Source organism: Apostichopus japonicus, chromosome 8 (assembly GCF_037975245.1).
Source record: "Apostichopus japonicus isolate 1M-3 chromosome 8, ASM3797524v1, whole genome shotgun sequence".
NCBI classification, from domain to species: Eukaryota; Metazoa; Echinodermata; class Holothuroidea; order Aspidochirotida; family Stichopodidae; genus Apostichopus; species Apostichopus japonicus.
This window is the reverse complement of record NC_092568.1, coordinates 38,974,237-38,994,487: the sequence shown is the minus strand read 5'-3', so window position 1 is coordinate 38,994,487 and position 20,251 is coordinate 38,974,237. Positions and strand designations below refer to the sequence as shown.

Here is a 20,251-nt window from a genome sequence, read left to right as displayed (position 1 = left end):
CCCCGTTTGAAGGGACTCCCTCCAAAGGAAGTAGTAAAAATGTAACCATTTTAATTGCCAACTTTCAATGCAATTTCAATGGCAATTCTCATCTAGTGAAAGAGATCAGGTTTCTATTTACGGACGTTCATAGACATCACTAGCATACTGCAAAAAATTCAGGCAAAACCAGTCCACAGTATTGGTCACATTGATGGATGAATATATAGGTAAATAGGTAATATAGAAGGATGATTGACCTAGTATTAATTCTGCCCCAGTTCTGCCTCACACATTATGAATTATCATTAAAATTTGCAATTCTTACGCATGTATATGAATAATGTAATAAAGCAAGAACATTCTCTCCGCAAAACCACAGAAATTTTTGTGTGAAATATCTTCAGGACTTTATAAAATCTATATTGAACAGGAGGCAATCATCTTGTTCAAAGAAATTTTCGACTTAATGAAAGAGTTGCCATGGAGACTGATTCTTAAAATGGCCTTCTAGCCAATATTGGATCTATTCTATATACCTAAATCCCACAAAACCGCTCTTCGTTAGCTTCACTAGCAAATAAGAAGAAACATGGTTTGTGATTTGTGATATGGACAGATTTCCATATTTTTATGGACGAAATAAATACATCTATCTGTCTGTCTGTCTATCTAGTACTAAAATGACAACAACAAAAATTCCCAGTTCTAAGTAAAACCATTTATACTAGCCATAGTTACGATCACGTGGTAAAAACCGAAAGAGGATTCTTACAACTTGATCTGGGCTAATCTTATTTGAATACCACTTGATAAACTTGATAAAATTTATGGACCAAAACACAGGAGAGCTGCTTTTATATGCTAAAATTACAGCAATGTTTGAAAGTTTACAACCAAATGATTACACAAAAGTTGTGAAATCCTAGAGTTTTTGCAATCTTATCACTACACTGAGAACAATGTTACATAATTCATGTTATCATATACAATGTTACCAATGTCACAATACTAAGAGCAGTGCTTTGTAACGCTATCGCAACAGAATGTTTACCACGTTCACTACACAATGTCACAACATTGAGGGCAATGTTTATTTAAGCTTATCACATAAATGTTATCACAGGGTCACAATACCCAATACTGCAAGCACATTTAAAGGTATTGTTATCGATTACAACGTTGCTTTGTGTCACAACATTGAGGGCAATGTTTTTATGTAAGCTAATCACATGCAATTTTATCACTGTGTAACAACACTGCAAGCATGAAAATGTTATCTGCATACAATGTTGTTTAATGTCATAACATTGAGAGCAATGTTTACATGTAATCTTATCCCATACAATGTTATCACAGTGTCACAATACTGAAAGCAATACAGTAACTGGAATCTGTTACTACCAGTTACTTGTTGTTCCTCCTTGTCCTTCATCAGAATGTAAACTTGTAAACAAGCTACAGAGCTCTCTTTGCAAGGTAGGCCCTACTCTAATTACACCAGCACAAAGTGTATATCGTGGCTGGAGAGCACTCACAGATGTTCAACATCTGAAAATCTTTTCACTTTTCCAAGTATATGTCAACACTTCATAGCCAAGGTCAACAGCATCTGCAGTAACACACATCTTGGCAGCATCTAGCTTTGAATACGTATCTGATGAATTACAATACATTACTCGTATTTGTTGTTTTGTGGTCGTTCTGTGACTATGCTAATCTACTCAACTCAAACATATTGAGAAATAATTCCTAGATTTAAAAGGAATACATTGCAATTACTTCTTTAGCAATCTGGATGAATGGTTGAATATGATTCATGCCCCCCCCCCCAAAAAAAATCACTTTCGATTGAAAAACCACTACATTTATTTATTTTAGGCATTAAAGTCTGAAGAAAAATTTCAGCTGACAATAATCCATAGAGAGATACTACTCTTCCTAACCAAATAAATTGTATTGATTAATTAAAATTTCTCACTTGTTAACTCATTGTTTTCTTTCTGGGCTTCCTCCTCAAGTTGCTCAGTCATGGTAGTTTGCTTGAAAGAGCCTTGCCGGGTGAAGCTTGTTTTATTGACATCAAACTCTACCTTGACTCCACAGAGTTTGTCTCGCTGTTGCTTCCTCTCTAAGCAGGCTGCAAAGGCGCATCCAACAGCATGGCTAAGCCTTTCACCCTGTATGATAAAAGAAGAAAAACAACAATACATAGAGGGTTATTGTAGGCATAGTGAAAAAAATTGTTAAACAAAATATTGCAAAATCATATTTACAGATAAATAGTAAATCCAAACAGCATGCGTTATTTGTTTCAACAACAAATTTACATAAATGAACCTAGCAACAGCAGGGTGAATGACATCATCACAGTAGATAACCTGCTCGTAGCTTTGTCGTTAATTACCTTAACAACTCATTAAGATGAAGAAAACTTCTTACAAAACAAAAATTTACATTTCCTTTCCTTTGCCTTCAAAATTGCGTCCTGCAAGGACGGCGACATCGGGCTCTCTCAAGTATCATATGACTAGGAATGGCACTCTATGAACCTCTTGTCATCTCTCCGTATATTTTGTGGGATGTGAAATGTGATACTAAAATCTCATATTCAGTCAAAGTACATAGATTAGAGAGGAATTATTATAAATGTGCTATCAGCCTATCACCATATGTAACAGTTTAAAACCTGTCCCAGCTATTAAAATGATACCTTTAGTTTCTACTGTACAGCAAGTTCTGCCAAGTAGATGAAAGGGTTGCAAAATATGTGAATATGTATGTATGACAATATAGTTATTTGATGCTTTCAGAGCTTTTAAATATGATAGAAAGATTGATAAAGAGGAATTTGGGCTGTTTGATGCAGTTCTATGCTTGTAAACAGTGACATACTATAGCCATGGGAAGGGGAAGGGCCTTATCCACAAGATATTTTCAATCAGCAATATAATTTCTCTATTAGCAAAAAGGTTCTGCCTACAAGAAAAGCATTTGGCCACCCCCTAGAAATTTAAGTCTAGCAACACCTTTCTGCTTGTTAAAATATATTCACAACATCTTTCATAAGACCCATCTTGTTGTAAAGCAGCTCACTTGTTCAATGTTAAAAATATTGTCAGACACCTACATGGAAAAATTCTTGCTGCTCGCAATAACCCCAAACTTCAATTTAGGGATAAACAGCTGTGTAACTAATTCCCAGAGAATGGCAGATTCAGAGAGCGGGAGTCTGCGGGTCAGAGATCAATATTGCTCATGCAGTATGCTACAGCTGTAGTACAGACTTCAGTTATAATTGTGAAGCCAATGGGTGGAATTTGAGAATTACAAACAAAACGCTAAACATTCTCTCAAACAAAAAGAACGGAAGCCTAACATGGATTGCCAAACATGAAAGAATAACACAGATTTATCATCTCTGCCCATATTTTGCACACATACAGTACATTTTGTTTGCCTGCTTTTATATGGTTTCAGAGAGGCAGAACAATTTAAGGCTTCAAAAATATATACAGTAGCTACATGTACAGTATGGACTTAGACATGTAGGTTATTGGGATAATAAACAATGGAGTAGCTTCATCCACAACACTGCAAATTTGGGTAATCTAGTTAGATGGTTAATTTATATTAAATCGTCTAGATAGATGGCTGTAGCATTCTCACTAATAAATGAGAAGAATAAAGTCAGTTATAGGGGCCCATAGTAAACATATATTATAAAGGCTCCACTCATTTTATTTCAAGTTCTAATAAGGTTCTTGCCGGTAAACTGATACTGATTTACGACTGGAATAAATTAGAACTTGCTGTTGAATAGCTACTTATCTAGAAGACATCAATCAAGTCTAAGCATTTAATTTACAAAGTTTCGCCAAATTTCAAGTCCTCTGAAACATGTGAGTGATCATCAGCATACAAAGGTTATAGGTGAATATTATAAAACAATTCTTTCAAGCTAAAATTATTACCTGGGCCTTTTTACCAAGAAAAAGGACTAGTTATTGCATTTTTTTGTTTTTACAGTTAGTAATGATGCAGACCAGAATTTCATCCTCTCTGTTCAAAAAGGATTCTTTCTTGCATACAGTACTCAATGTTCTGCTTGATTAAAGGATAATTTATGTAAAATCTCATACTTCTTTGCCCATACCGCCATAATATTTTCATTTTGGTGAGGTATGTTTGTCAATATTACAAACTGCATAATAAATGAACAAATACATCACAGAATATTATTGACAGTTTTTCACTAATATTACAAAATTCACTACTGTTTGCAAAATGTATTAGTATTTAATAACATTAACAGATCTACTTCAATAATGCTGGCCCATTCCTTAAATGCAGTTTCTGATCTGCAGTATAAAGAAATCCTACTTGTACAAGATTAAGGTGTAAGAGCCATTCTCATACTTATTGCATTTCATGACAGTACTTAAGTTTTACAAACATGCAACACTTCAACCAAAAACCATATATGCAGAGCCTGTACATGAAAATTGTAAGCAGGCCTCATAAAATCAGGCTATAAATTTACTGGCTAAATTGCCAGTGGGTTTTGCTGTTTGCCAGTAGAAAGAACATGGACATGGGACTTGAATTTTTCTGCCAGTGCAAATTAGAGTGATGCTTTTGTATTAATTGAAGGAAATATGTAAGTCCCACTTGTTCTTAGCCAACTAGATTGTTATGCACTGGCATTTTTTTTGTTGAGCAAGTGGCTTTACAAATTGTGACTTGTTTTTGTGATGACAACTTCTTGCAATCAGGGTTTGAATGCTAACTAGATGCTATGTGTTAATACTATAACAGCGAGTATTTGACAGACATCTATCACTTTCCCTTGTGACCTCAAGTTCACCAGTACAATAGTTTTCCCTTGTAACCTCAAGTTCACCAGTACAATAGCTTTGCTGGAAACACAGACAGGAAGTCCTCAGACTACACCACACTTCCCAGAAAGACAAGTTTCTATTAACTAGCCTAACAATGTGTGGGGGTGGGGGTGGGGGGAGGGGGACCAAGTCTGATTGAAATGTGCAAGGCTCCTGCAGTTTACTAGTCTAATCATAATGCATCATAAATATATACTTTTCCAACTGCTAAGTCCCAGAAGAAAAATTAAACTTTGACCTCCAGAATAACTCTCTACAACAGAAAATTTACACCTGTCTGTACATATTTAATCTCTACCAAGAAAGTAATCTTGATTATGCTGCTATTGGTGATGTCACAGTGTTGTTTGTCAGTAACCCTTGCCTCTACTTCTTAGGAGAGAGTGTAAACAAGACAACAGAGTAACTTCCTTTATGGTCCATGTTTGGCCCTAGTCCATAGTAATATATAGTTCTGGCCCTAGTCAATAGTAATATATAGTTCTGGCCCTAGTCCATAGTAATATGTTCTTCAGTAGTAAGATAACAGTAAGTGTAAAGTAGTAGATACAGAAGTACTTAGATAACAGTGAGTGTAAATTAGCTGGTCACAAACATCAATAACATCACACAGTCAGCAACTATAAATATACATATCATTTCTAATGTGTCTTGGTTTGCTCACACTCGCCTCTGTGACATATCAACTGAGGAGTACTGTGACAGTACAAGGACTATGCAATGAAGGTGCTGTACGCCTTAGTGGGTAATTAAGTGTTGACATTTCTTTTTGTGCTGAAAGTTGCCATAATTTACTTATAGTGCATTAAAGTTTTAGGCAATCTATAATGACCTAAAATTTGCTAGATATGCTAAATTGGTCACAAATCACAATGCTGACTGAACCCCTTTCTATGTATACGCAAAATTTATCAAACTTTTCCATTAATTAATCCATTGAGTCTGAAAATCCCTAAGGTATCCACTATTCATGTAACCATGCATCTATAATTGATCAATAATATGCAGAAAGATACTCTTCCCATCTAGCAACAGTTAACCTAGCTTCCTCATGCTATCTGCAATCCCCTTCAAAGATGATGTTGAAGGAAACAGAAGGTCTTTGAACAATAAATATAAAATCCTAGAGCTCTGTATCTTCTCCTCAAAAGTATATAAATTTGAATATAATCACACCCATACATAATGAAGACAACAGCCCTTTTGAGTTTTAATGTTCAAAATGCTAGTTTGACCTTATTAATTATGCTACAAATACTTTTGAAATCTTTTTTCATGGGGGTGTGGAAATGGGTGGGGGTGGGAAGGGGCATATTATTCTTATTGTCATATATTACACAATATAAAGTCATACTGTAGATTAAGAACTGATTAGGGACATATAAAAAAAAAAGAAAAAAAAAAGGACCTTCAACAAACACTATACAGCCAAACTTTCTGCCTCCCCTCCAACACTCTTGGCCTTCCCTCCCCAGCCATTTTTCAGGCTCCTTCCTTTCCTATAGAGAGCAGCAATATCTAATAATTTAATAGTTCAAGAATGATCTTCAGCAGATCTGCTCACACTTCTAAGTTCAATTCACATGAGTTGACTGACCTTACAGATGGATTGTCACCTATTTCTTTGCTATAGGGAATAATAATTTCTTTTGGCCTTTGACCTCTACCAATTTCAATAGGATTCTTACACTCTCCAAGCTAGATCTACATTTTTCATGGTAAGTTCAAGACAGATGTGCAAACATGAACTATGATATTCTGATCATTATTCACCAGTTTAACATGTTTGTATTGACACTGAATGCACATATATTTTAAGACCTGAACTATCATAATTACTATATAAAATTTTCTAAAAAAAACATTGGTCATCTATGACACCATACCAACTTGCTTCCATTTTTTTTTTTGGGGGGGGGGGTACTTTCTATGACAACTTCTCGGATTTCAAGATGCATAAACCCCCGTTTTACAAAGCCAAAAATACAGTTACCAAGTATTGTAAAGTCTCTACCACCATGAAAATGGTGCTGTAGTGAGGAATTCCATTGTCCCAAAAAGATGGAATTCTATTTTAGTTTAACTCAATTCATCTCCTCCCTATCCTCATATTTCCTTTTTCCATTCCTTTTACCATTAATCATCACCAACTCATAAGTAACACTGCCATTAAACTCCCAATAGACCACCAGCCTCTCTTAAAATAATGAATTGCTCCAACAACGCTTCAAACCACATTATTAATTTCCCTTAAAAAATTGAAAGTTTAATTTATTTTCTTGGCCAGTCTTGGTAGGGGGGGGGGGGTGGGGATTTAGAAAGAAAAGGCAAAAACTGTTGAGGGTATTTTTCACAAGACATAGTTAAAATGATAACAAAACATGACAAGATATTTAAGAGAAACAGTTAATCACTCCAAGCCTGAGGAAACCAAATCCATTAAACTGACAAACTCAATAACACATCTTTGGACAGATATTATTACCAACCAGCAGAAAATACCAGGAGTCTTAACAACTCCTTCTGCAAGATACAGGCCTATAAATATTTCTTGTGGTAATTCTTTCAGGAGACAGCTAGTGAGTCAACATTACACAGTTTCAGTTTCAGGCAAGTACTTAAAAGGTAGTTTATGTTAATCTCACCCAAGGGATTCAATCTTTCTAACTGTACTTCATCACAGAGAAGAGGTTTGCTGATGAGTGTAATATATATATATATATATATATATATATATATATATAGACTAGTTGAGACTAGTGGAACACTAGTAGTTGTCTATATATATATATAGTTGTCTATATATGTATATAGTTGTCTATATATATATATATAAATATATATATATATATATATATATATATATAATATATATTATATATAATATATATATATATATATTACATATATATTTTTAGAGAAAACCAGAGAAATAAGATATGACTCATAATTGACAAATAAGGGGTAATGTTTTAGAAAATATGTTGGAGTTTTCGGTCCTCCTGGGACCTTCGTCAGCAATACTTGGTAGTCCAATGAAAAGTACAAAATGTAACCCAATGAAATTATGATGCTAGATAAGTGTAAGTTGCATTGATGGAATTAAAACCAAATAAACCATGACTATACAGGAAGCGGATAAAGGAGCAAAGAACGGATTACGTATGTTTGTAGAACTGATAGTTGTTCAGTGGTCTTTGTTGAGGCCTTTGATGTGAGACTCAATACGAAAGATCCAATCGATTTCTTTACGTTTAAGTTCAGTAGGGGATTTGAAGTTCGAGGCAATTAAAATACATTTTAGGTGTTTGAGACAATGGCTATGAAACGTGAAATGTTCTAAACCGGGGAATCCTGCAAAATGATCACAAATAGATTTTTTGTGATTATTAATAGGTAAGTGGATCCGGGAACCTGTTCCACCTACATAATGGCCCTCTTTGCAAAGTTCATCATAGAAAAAGTATATTTACATTGCACTTGTACACAACACACTCTGTTGCATATAGGACTATAAAACAACAGAAGAAGCTAGGGCCCCCAAGGACAAAAACTGTATGTTGCAGGGACCCCTTTTGAAACTCCACAATTTTGATTGAGTGATATATTACAAAAATGAGAATGGCAACAAATTTGTATCCCCCTCCAGCCCCCCCCCACCCCTCCCCATCACACCTGCTCTCATGTAATATTTGAGGGGACAGTCCCAATCAATCCTGAAACAGTTCCCTGACATTACAACAAAATGAAACTTTCCATCTGGCATGTCAGTCAACATCTGAGCCAAACCATTTGTGATAAATTTAGCTCAGTTATGTGGTCAGCTTTTTTTGGTCTAATCACCACAGAGGGATATATATCACTCAGACTAAAAGCTTATCTTATCTGCAAATAATCAGTCGCACCATTGAAGGTGTCACTCCCTTGAGGAAGTGATGGCTTTAAACTTAACATTGTCCCACCTGCTCCAACTTGTGGGTAAAGGGAAAAATTATTTTATTAGACAAGTAATAAATGATTCAACTAGTTGCTATTTTCATTAATCTTGTAATGAGCCACTTATGTCCCATCCCCCCCCCCCCCCAAAAAAAGAGACATCCATGACAAGAGTTATTATAGGAATGTGCTGTTTGGTTGCCTAAGATATCTCTATTTTAATACTGAAGGTAACCTCCTAATTTTTTAGCCATCTATCTCACAAGGATAGGTTTATCTTTGTTTCGTACAAGATTAACTTGAAGTTCGCCGGTGTTGATCACTATATGCTAAAAACTCATATTACGGTCACCGATGCTCAAACCTAACAAGTATTTTAACTGCCACCATCAAGGTACTTTCTCCCACAGAGAAAATTGTGTGAAGAAAAAAGGAAGGAAGGAAAAAAAAAATTATGAATTAGGCACTCAATGTCACTATCAATGCCTGCACAATAATTTAGGAGATCAGACCGTTCAGGTTAAATAATTTTGAAAACTGTTCACAATTTTAGCATAAATCTGGAGTTAATAATAATATGCTGCATGTTAACAAGATAAGCACTGTACATGACAATGTTTTCTACAGTACGGGCGGGTCCTTTTTCTGTACTAACTACTAATCTCGCATTTGTAACGTATCAACAACAACAAAAAAATATCTGTAATTATTCACACAGTAATCTATGGCAGATGTTCTTCTTCAGTGTGCAAAATGATTGCCAGTATTAGGTTTAGTCAAAAACTAAAAATTGTGCCCCACCAATAACTCTTCATTTGTTAACTTCTGCAGTTTATACCAGATTTTAATATACAGGCAGTGACTTTTGTGGGCTAAAAATCACACTTTGTGTTTCAGGATACAATTTATCTTGCTCTTTATGTGCAATATGGTAAATTTCTTGCACTTATATGTGCAATATAGTATATGGTTAATTTCAGCAAATTCAACACATAATTGCATGCAGCTTTACCAGTCACTAGATATATACAAATTTTCACCCAAGTGTGCCTTACATAGTTTCCACATATTGCACTGTGAATGAAAATATATTAGATGCCAACACCATATTGACCAGTTGATAAAATGTTTTCCCATTTTGAAAGCAGAATTCTTTAAGACCCCCAAACCAATTGGCAAGGACGACTCTTAAATTTCATAGCTAAATATCTCAGTGGCATATGTGACCTCCTTGTCATGTTCCAAGACCAACTGTTTTGACCTTCAGCTAACTTAATATTATACAAAACTGTATGGCTTCTGACAATACATCATGTAGGAAACATATCATCCTCCCCCCCCCCCCCCCCCCGATGTCAGAGCTAACAATAAAACTTGATTACCGAAACATATGTGCACAGACTACGCTGAAGAACTGATAATTTGATTGACCGCACTGATAAACAAAATGAGACATGACGCAATACAGTTCACTAAAACTCAGTCAACAAATAGCAAAGTTAGTTTTGCTCAAATTCACAAGATTTGACCAAAAACCTGTACCAAATAAAGTAAATAATAACAATAAGTTGCCAAGGCGCATTGCCATGACAGTGGGCACGTGGTATTTTTCTGTGCGAAAATTATATGCTGAAATTTCGCTTTCTGTACAAAAATAATTTTTTAACTTTATCCATGTGACCTTGAAACCATCTATCACAAATATCATGTAAAGTAAAACAGAGGTGTGTGCTAAATTCTTTTTTCTTTATTTCTTTATTAGGTTTTGCTTGTAACAGTAAATTGATGACAAAGACATTATAAGTTGCTCACATAAAGCAGGAACCTTACCTAAGTACTGTTTACAGGGCAGGTCTCTGCAAGTATGGAGAAAGATGCTTTTCTTTAACATAAAAGCAAATGTAAAGAAATTCACTGATTTACAAGTTTGTTCGACATAATTAAAAAGACCTAAATTTCCTTGATTTTGTTACCATTAGTACTCAAAGGGATACACCAGATATCTGGTCAGGTAATAAAGTAGCTGATGTGGTGATTGCATTTTAGACTTAGTTTTACAGGTCATCAGTATAGCCCCTAAATATGCTAGAAATTCAGATAATGGTCACCTGTACTCAGCCTTCAACAAGAATTTCACTGTCACTCTCACACTAGTTATCAACTCTGAGACATGTTATTTGTCTATTTTAATCCCCTTCAGTTGGTTGGGATTAATTTGGAGGATTAGAGCCTCCAGGAATGCACATTCAAAATCTTCTTGCCATTTTTATCCTGTATTAGATGACCCAATACCGATGAAGTTCAAGAGTTTAAATTAATTATTGTAGAAGGCTAAGAATTGGTGCAAACACAGTATACTTTAAACATGAGTAACTGTTAGGCATATATCAGGTCTGTGTAACTCACAGACGTAGGCCACTAGGCTTATTGAAGGATGAATACGTCATAAATTACTTATTTAAACAGACGTAATAAACTTCACTTGGCAACCTAATTAAATGATACTGTACAGTAAATATAGTGAATTTTAGGAGCAAGCCAAAGGAAATTATAGCAGTTTATGTTCATCATTAATGAGACAAGACAACAGTAAACCTAAACTCTCACTTGAAACCTTATGGAACATTAGGCCTAAAATACAAATAGACATGAACATGGACAACAAGGATGGGATGCTGAAAGGATCTGACGCCATGCCCACCATATGATTGGGTGGTAGAAACAGTAAGAGCTGGCAAGAAAAAACAGTCACCAGGGTAGGTCATAGTGCTAGAAGGTGATGAGGCTCACTCTGATGTTGGCTGGAAGAGACACCCTAGTAAGCAGCAACATTAAAACATCTGTAAACAAGGATGTAGTGTGGGAGGGATGTAGTGAAGGAGGGATGGTGTGAGGGAGGGATGGTGGGTGGGAGGAATGTAGTGATGGAGGGAAGGTGTGAGGGAGGGATGGTGTGTGGGAGGAATGTAGTGATGGAGGGATGGTGTGAGGGAGGGATGGTGTGTGGGAGGAATGTAGTGATGGAGGGATGGTGTGAGGGAGGGATGGTGGGTGGGAGGAATGTAGTGTGGGAGGGATGTAGTGTGGGAGGGATGGTGTGAGGAGGGATGGTGTGTGGGAGCTATGGTCGGTGGAAGGGATGGTTGGTGGGATGTAGTATGGGAGGGATGGTGGGTGGGATCTGGGGATGGTCGGTGGGGTGTAGTGTGGGAGGGCTGGTCGGTGGGATGTAGTGTGGGAGAGATGTAGTGTGGGAGGGATTACTTGAGTGTAATAGTTGTGTAAATCTACTATACTGTTTGTATCTAATATATACATACACTTTTATAACAGATGTTTTGTTTTACTCTAATCCCCTGTATCTTTTCTCATTGATTGTCAGTTGAATGAATATTCATGAGCACAAGAACTGAATCACTACTTTTTTTCTGCTTTACAACATTTTTAAACATTAAAATGTTGCCTTTGAATTTACAGCTACTGTACTGTGTAGCTAGGTTACGGTTAAAAAAAAATTATCCCGACGAACTCCTAAACCAAGTAAGGACATAATTTTCCTTGAAAGGAAATTAAAATCTTCAAAGTTTAATCTCTTTAAATGGTGATGAGATTTGCCAAACCTATGCTCATCTTAACCCCCAAATGTGACAAATCCTCACACTGTCAGGACTCTCATTTTTCACCAGTCTACATTGATGAGGTGTAGTGTTTGCCACCAGGGATAAAATGGTGTCGTTGTTATCAGGATACATCCTGACACGGTCCATATGGTATGCAAATGACATTGTCGGGAATGACATACAGTGTATGTGTGACAAGAAGCTGCACACGCATGAAATGCTGGCACCATTTGCATAGAAATGATCAGAGGAGAGGCAGCTATGAATCGCAATTCTCTTGTCATTTCACAAGAGAGATAGACATGTTTGATATCATGAATATAACATCTATGAGACAGTCCAATAAAGAATCGTGACCTCTTGAATTAAACTGAAAACCGAACAGATCGAAGGTACAATGTACAGTAACAATGAGAGACAATGTGACAATGAACCCAGAGTACAGTAGTATGGTGCTCCCTTTGGCACCTACAGTACAAGCAAGTCTGTAGATTGGAAACATTTGCAATTATCTCTATAAATTATGTGGTAAATTTAAACACCTTATGCATTATAGCGTATAACTTTACCAAATTATATTTTGGGATGTCCGTTCAGCTATGGGCTGTAAAGCATATGCACATCATTCATGGTCATATATATCGCACAATGTTATTTATTCAATATTTCATTATTTTACAATACCTGTATATGCTTAGAAGGAAGAGAGTCATCTCTATAGGCAATTATAAGTCTCTCTTTAATAAATACTCTCTCCATCATAACATGTTTCTTCATAGTTGAGATACTTCTTTGTCTAGATTCCCATTCTTGCTTTAGTTTTGATTGGAAGACATTTGCGTGGAAAATATATATATATATTAGCAATTTTAGTGACATAAACAGATCAAATTCAGAGTAGGATATTTATCATGGATAATGGTCTTTAGTTTCTGCATGATACCACTGTTGATATAGTATTTTGTTTATTTGACATCACGACTACGCTAGATGACCAAAGTACAGACAAACCTACCTTTTTCAGCTTTTGTTGACTTTTTTCTTGAGCAACTCTTTTTCTTTTCTTTATAGGGATCAGATTCAGTGACATTGTTCACCTTTTTGAACCCACATCTCTAATCACTCAAATTCCTGTCACATACAGTATACAGAGTAAATGAGAAGTTCCCAATTTTTAAGAGACAGCAACTGTGAACATTAAGCAATCACGCTAAATTAAAGTCTAAATTTCTCTCCGGAATTGAACATGCCTCAAGCCCCAAGTTTAATGCAACTCTTCTTCGGCCATGGATTTTCTTCTTCTTTTAAACGTATCAGTAAGACTATGAGGAAAATCATCTCAGAGGAAGAGATAAGGCATCTGTTGAGGACTAAAAAAGAGGCCTATTCTCCCAAGAGGCACCCTGAGGAATCATCCAGGAGACAATCTTTACCCACACACAGAGAAACAAGCCAGGTAAATAACCTCTCACACCATCAGTAATCACTCACAACTTTTTGAAAGCCATCTTTGGACAAGAGCTGATTTAGTGATATCATTTTTTTTTGTAGATATTTATCAATGCTGAGATAGAAAGAGATAATACAGTATATCATACAGTACTACCATGGTGAAGGCGTTGAGCACGTTGATAATGACTTCTAACTTCCAAGGAAGAACAAACTAGAGTACAAGGAAACCTTTCTGTATGCAAATTGTGGAAAAATCGGACCGGCGAAAAACGCACGAAGTAGGCACTTTGGTGGTAGAATGAGGAGGGGCTTCGACCGGGGGGGGGTCCGTTCAATGAGGGGGCACAGTGTTTAAAGGTTACCAGTTATTCTAGGCCCGGTAGATAGAGGGTGCTAAGGTTGTGGGGAGACAGGTAAGCGAGGAACGAAGTAAATACTAATTTCATATGAAACCAGTGTCAAAGATCAGCAGAATGCAAGTCGTATTATATAATGAAAGTGTAGTTGTAGAATGGAGGTAAGTAAGTGAATGGAAGGAGGAAATATAGCATTCGTCCCACTCATAGAAGGATGGCCTTCAACTATGAACTGATTAAATTTGTGCTGAATCGATAACTGGATACAATTTAGACTGACAAGACTCCAAACTTATGGCCAGACAGACAATATTTCAAACCCTCATTTACACCTTTTTTTATCCTTTTCTGTGACAGACTTGCTACATATCAAAAACTTTGCATATATAACAACAACATTATCACAGCACTGGCAGATCTGTCAGTCTTCCAATGAAGTTTGATAAGTATTAAATGGTGATTCACTTTAGGTTCACTTACCATTCCCTTGCATAAGTCCATCTCTGCACTTAACAGGCAGCCATCCCTACACTACATACAACAATTGAAACAGTATCGATTCTCAGTTGCGTCATTATTTATTAAGGTTCCAACACCTGAGAAACTACGGTCTCTGAAAGACTGAAATTATCTATCTAAAGGGTTGCTGGAGCCTGAAGATCACTATCAGGGTCAGTTCCAGGATTTTAACAAGGAGGTTTGGCACTGTCATTCATGTGTACTCTTGTATGCACATTCATGTGTACTCTTGTATGTACATTCATATGTACTCTTGAATGCACATTCATGTGTACTCTTGAATGCACATTCATGTGTACTCTTGTATGTACATTCATGTGTACTCTTGTATGTACATTCATGTGTTCTCTTGTATGTATCATAAGGGTTGCTGGAGCCTGAAGATCACTATCAGGGTCAGTTCCAGGGTTTTAACAAGGAGGTTTGGCACTGTCATTCATGTGTACTCTTGTATGCACATTCATGTGTTCTCTTGTATGTACATTCATGTGTACTCTTGAATGCACATTCATGTGTACTCTTGAATGCACATTCATGTGTACTCTTGTATGTACATTCATGTGTACTCTTGTATGTACATTCATGTGTTCTCTTGTATGTACATTCATGTGTACTCTTGAATGCACATTCATGTGTACTACTGAATGCACATTCAAGTGTACTCTTGAATGCACATTCATGTGTACTCTTGAATGCACATTCATGTGTACTCTTGTATGTACATTCATGTGTACTCTTGTATGTACATTCATGTGTTCTCTTGTATGTACATTCATGTGTACTCTGGTATGTACATTCATGTGTACTCTTGTATGTATATTCATGTGTACTCTTGTATGTACATTCATGTGTTCTCTTGTATGTACATTCATGTGTATTCTTGAATGCACATTCATGTGTACTCTTGAATGTACATTCATGTGTACTCTTGAATGCAAATCAATTTTTGCAATATTTAACCAGAAGACAACATAAGATTTTCAAGCTGCGAAACGGTCAATGAAATACTCTACAGCACACAGACATGAAATTGCAAAGACAACCGTTTTCAATACTCAGCCAGACAGGGTGACTGCTTCCAGTCTTGTTTAAGTAATAACTGTCATTGTTTGAGGATTCTTACCGGTTCTTTGAGAGCTAAGAAGCAGTGGCAAAGCCACCTTCTTGTTGTTCCATCCCTACTAATGTACGCAAAACCACGGTCATCGTTCCTGTCTGGAGCGCAGAATGAAACCTTCTCAATGGTTTGGTCCACAAGCAAACCCTGGAAAGATGCAGAGAAGAAAAGGAAAGTTAAGTTTCTGCTTGTAGTTAATCAGGGACAGAATGGTTTGGAAAAAGATCTACTGTATTAAAGCCAACATTCAAATTGTCATTATAATAATAAAAACATAAATCAAAATTTCAATCGCATCTCTGGGATTTTACTGCTTTATACATAATTTTACTAAATTTAACAGAGCTATGAATGCATTTTGTATTCAAACAATCAATTTTAGATCTCCCAACAAACACATCAATGTCAGAAATATTTAAATTTAATCCAGCAAAAACTGAGCAAAGAGAAGAATTTTGAAAATTTACTGACAGAATTTTTCAGACAGGATATGAACAACATGCTCAAACATGCTGCATTTTACAGCCTTGTAATTTGGTGTGGGAGAGGAGAAATAGGAAGAAATATGAATTAATATGAGCAGTCAACACAGGCTTTGTCAACAACAGTCTGCTCTACTGTAGTATTGAGTTAATCATTGGATGCTGTCATTAGATGATTTACAGAGTAAAGTTGACAATTTATTAGTTTTAATCGTTTTGTGTTTTCTTGTTTTTGTTTTTGTTTTTGTGCTTGTTTTCTTGTTTTTTAGTACCAGTCCTGTGTCGGTTATTTGCCTTCTTGTTTTTGTAGTTCCTCACACAGTATCTCTAGCGATGGATTATCAATATTGACATATTAAGTATTAAATACCAAATTGTTCATTGATCATGGTAACAGACCTTGCAATCCTGTTCAGTAAATTCCGTCTTGCCTTACAGGCTGGCACTTGAATGAGAAGCAAACCTAACCATGAATATTGGTCAAGGTGATCGATAGAAATTTACTTGTGATATTCAAACACGTTCTACCTTGAATCGGCTCTATTAAAGTTTAAAACCTTTTCATATCAGTTTTTCCATTCCCATCAAACACAAAAATGAAGACTTACAGTAAGCAAGTCTATCAATGATGTCCTTGAGCCAAATATATTTGACTTGGGATGGTTTTCTCTAGATTTATTAAATTCTTTAACTTCTGTACTAGAGATGGGTTTACCAATGATGACACAGAAAAACAAAACCCCCAAAAAACACTGGATTTACTAATTATATGACTTAAAATGGCCTTGGCTATATCATCCATCACAGTCTTTATTTTCACTGCTCATGTAAATAATATATGAAAGGGAAAAAAGGAAGGGATAGTTAACAATGTTAAGTTCTAACTGCATGGTTAACATTAGAAAACATCCTGGTTTTTCCATGATCTGATGTAATTTGAATTGATTAATTTACAAACAGAATTTAGAGCAAAATTACATTGATTAAATCTGTAAAGTTGGGCCTGTTGGGTAAGAAAGATGGATGGGAAGTCAAAGTCATGGAACAAATTTGAAGAATACTTCAACATTTCAAGGGTTCTACTTGGCGATCTAATAATCAATCTACACACGCACGCATGTACATAGTGTATAGCAGTCCTCCCAATATTCCTACTTTACAATGACAGAAATCTTAAATAAACACATATCACCAAAATACTGACCAATGACATGTACAGTACCAGTTACTATTTATACCGATAAACACAAATGCCTCCCAACCCCTCCATACAAAACCATGTTTGGAGATGCCCTTTGGAAATGACTAATGTCTGTACTACTTAGCATATATACTGACGGAAACGAAATTCTACATGAATTCACTTTGGCCAAAAGCACTCAAAATGAAGAAAAGTCACTTATTTTGAAGCACAAGAGGGCTGCGTATGGACACTTGAACCATGTGAGGGTAGAAGATAATGACTTAGACTTGCTGAAAATGAACCATCCTGTGAAGTGCCTGTGCCCGGCCAAAAAATTGAATTTATTTGGACCACTTGAAAACCAGAATTTCCCGTCCACAGCATGCATTTATAAGAATTTGAGTGTTTTGAATTTCTTCCCGAGACATTCTTTCAAGAGATCATCACTTGTACGTAAACTTTCCGAAAAGAAGACTAAACATGTACTGTATCAGTCGGCATCTGACGTTGGCGTTGTCTTCACCAGAGTCCCGTCTCTTAACTTGGTACTTCAAGATCTGGGTTTTTTACGTGGACATGGGCTATATACATTTTGATTTCACTATTTTTTTTATCAAGCTAGCTAGGCTAAGACAAAACATGCAGGTTCCTGAGGCTAAATAAATATATATACAGTAGGTGGATTTTTCCCCCTTTTTGATGAAATTCCTTCTACTTGGTATGGCTCATGAGCTGAAGAAAACACATGTCACTAATTTTGAAGAACAGGTTGACTACAATTGACATCTGCCAGGTGTCCATGTTCTGAAGATATGCTGTCTATGGTTTAAACTGTATATCTTGTAAATTATGAAAACTAGTATTTGACTGATCATCTAATATGCATAAATTGTTGCTGTACTTTGGCATGTAATACTAGCTGTAACAGCATGGTAAAGTTACAGTCCCAGTTCACAGGCTCATGTCTACTGGACATTGTCTCATTTGGTGAGCCTTTTACGTTTTATAGTTGACACAGACAGTATATATAGTTTTTATTTCTGCAAAATGATTTATTTTGCACATTGCAAGTTAGCTCAGGTTTCCTCTGTACAAACACACCAAATATTAACAAATATGGAAAGCAGCAATTAGTTAATTGAAGTTTATGTCCCATTGTCCAGTTCAATTCAACTCACAGCTGAGTATTCATTCAGTCATTAAATTCAGTACTAAGATGCTTATAATGGAAGTGAAAATTTAGTTTCCATTGGTATTCAGATCATGTGAACCACCTAAAAGAGCACTGGCCAAGCCATTTTTTTAGTGATGCATCAAGGATGAATTGTATATTCGTTAGAGGTCATCATTAAGGTCATGAAACTGATTAATGGAGCTATATCAATTAGTTCAAAATAGCATACATGTAGCTGACATATTGCAGTAAAACCAGTACAGTAGATTGCCAAGAACCAATCATCTTCCCTTATTTAGACTATAATTTCAATTAACAATCTGAAGAAGGTTAATACCACAGTTTTAATTAATATCCCAAGAAATTATTGAGTGTAACTGACATTTTGCACTAGACATTTTATATTCATATGGTTAATTTTATTCATATATATACGGAATGAAATAAGATACTGTATGCATACAAAAGTGGCATTCATCTTTCTACTTGTATGGTAATTTGGTGATTTTGCATAATGAGCATATGTATACTAGACATATTAATCACTGGGCACAGTTTTTTGGCCTAGCATTTGCACTGAACTACTGTACCATGCTTGACATTTTGAGGTAAGGGAAAACAGCAATCCTTTCAAATGGTGAAAACTAATGATTTATTGGTTACAAGCAGCTTTCAACATGATTCATTATATTTACCTACAGGTTTGATTTAAGCTAGCTCAGCTTCTAAATTTTAATGATGGATACCACTCATGAAGAGTTGAGAGACAGATAGAGTTTTTGGACGATTTAACAACTCATGCCTTTGTGCAGTTACTCATTACAAACATAACTATTAGGTCACTCATTAGGTTACTCATTAGGTTACTCATTACAAACATAACAGACTATTAGGTCACAGTATTGCCCCCAAATATGTTAGAAAGTCAAATAATGGTCACCCATGCTCATGTTTTTTTGCAAATATTATACCGTTCCTTTAAAGACCAAATATGGAGGCAATTTTTGTTGTTGAGATTTTCCATTAATTTAGGAGTTTACATACCCATAATCAACATGTGTAAAAAATATTCTTCGAAAACCTACTATAACCCATCAAAAACGACCACGAAAATGGACATTTTGGGTAGTCACGTGACATGAACCTCTGGAATGTCTGAAAACAGAGATTGACCCAAAGGAGCCTCTGGTCACCGTGTGACGTCAAAGTTTGTATACCGCGAAAATCAAACGCTGATATAGGCACTGTTTGTACACAGATAGCGAACAATTGTACTGTTTTTGACTTCCAATTTCGAGCGTTTGAAAAGCTGTTAGCTTAAAACAAGAACACATGAAGGTTAACAACAAGTTTTAAGACAATTATAAGCAGAAATTTTAGTTAAATTGCTTATTTTATTAGCAAAATTTCCACTCAAATGGAGGCATCTTTTACATGGCGTAGCGTCAATAGGTCCGTACGGTACAATATACTTACATAGTACTTACTCGTTTTAATATCCAAAAGTATACAAACACAGAAAAAGTATCCTG

The 20,251-nt window shown here is 35.9% G+C and overlaps 1 protein-coding gene across 3 annotated transcripts in view; it reads right to left on the bottom strand.

Annotated features, from left to right (window-relative positions):
• The window catches only part of LOC139971931 (protein numb-like), a 63,483-nt gene that overhangs the window by 8,018 nt on the left and 35,214 nt on the right, over positions 1-20,251 (bottom strand). For all 3 annotated transcript variants that reach the window (XM_071978781.1, XM_071978780.1, XM_071978782.1), the window contains exons 5-6: positions 15,887-16,027; positions 1,961-2,159 (exon numbers count right to left, since the gene is read on the bottom strand). In XM_071978781.1, coding sequence (XP_071834882.1) covers positions 1,961-2,159; positions 15,887-16,027 — 340 coding nt within the window. The remainder of the gene's footprint in view (positions 1-1,960; positions 2,160-15,886; positions 16,028-20,251) is intronic.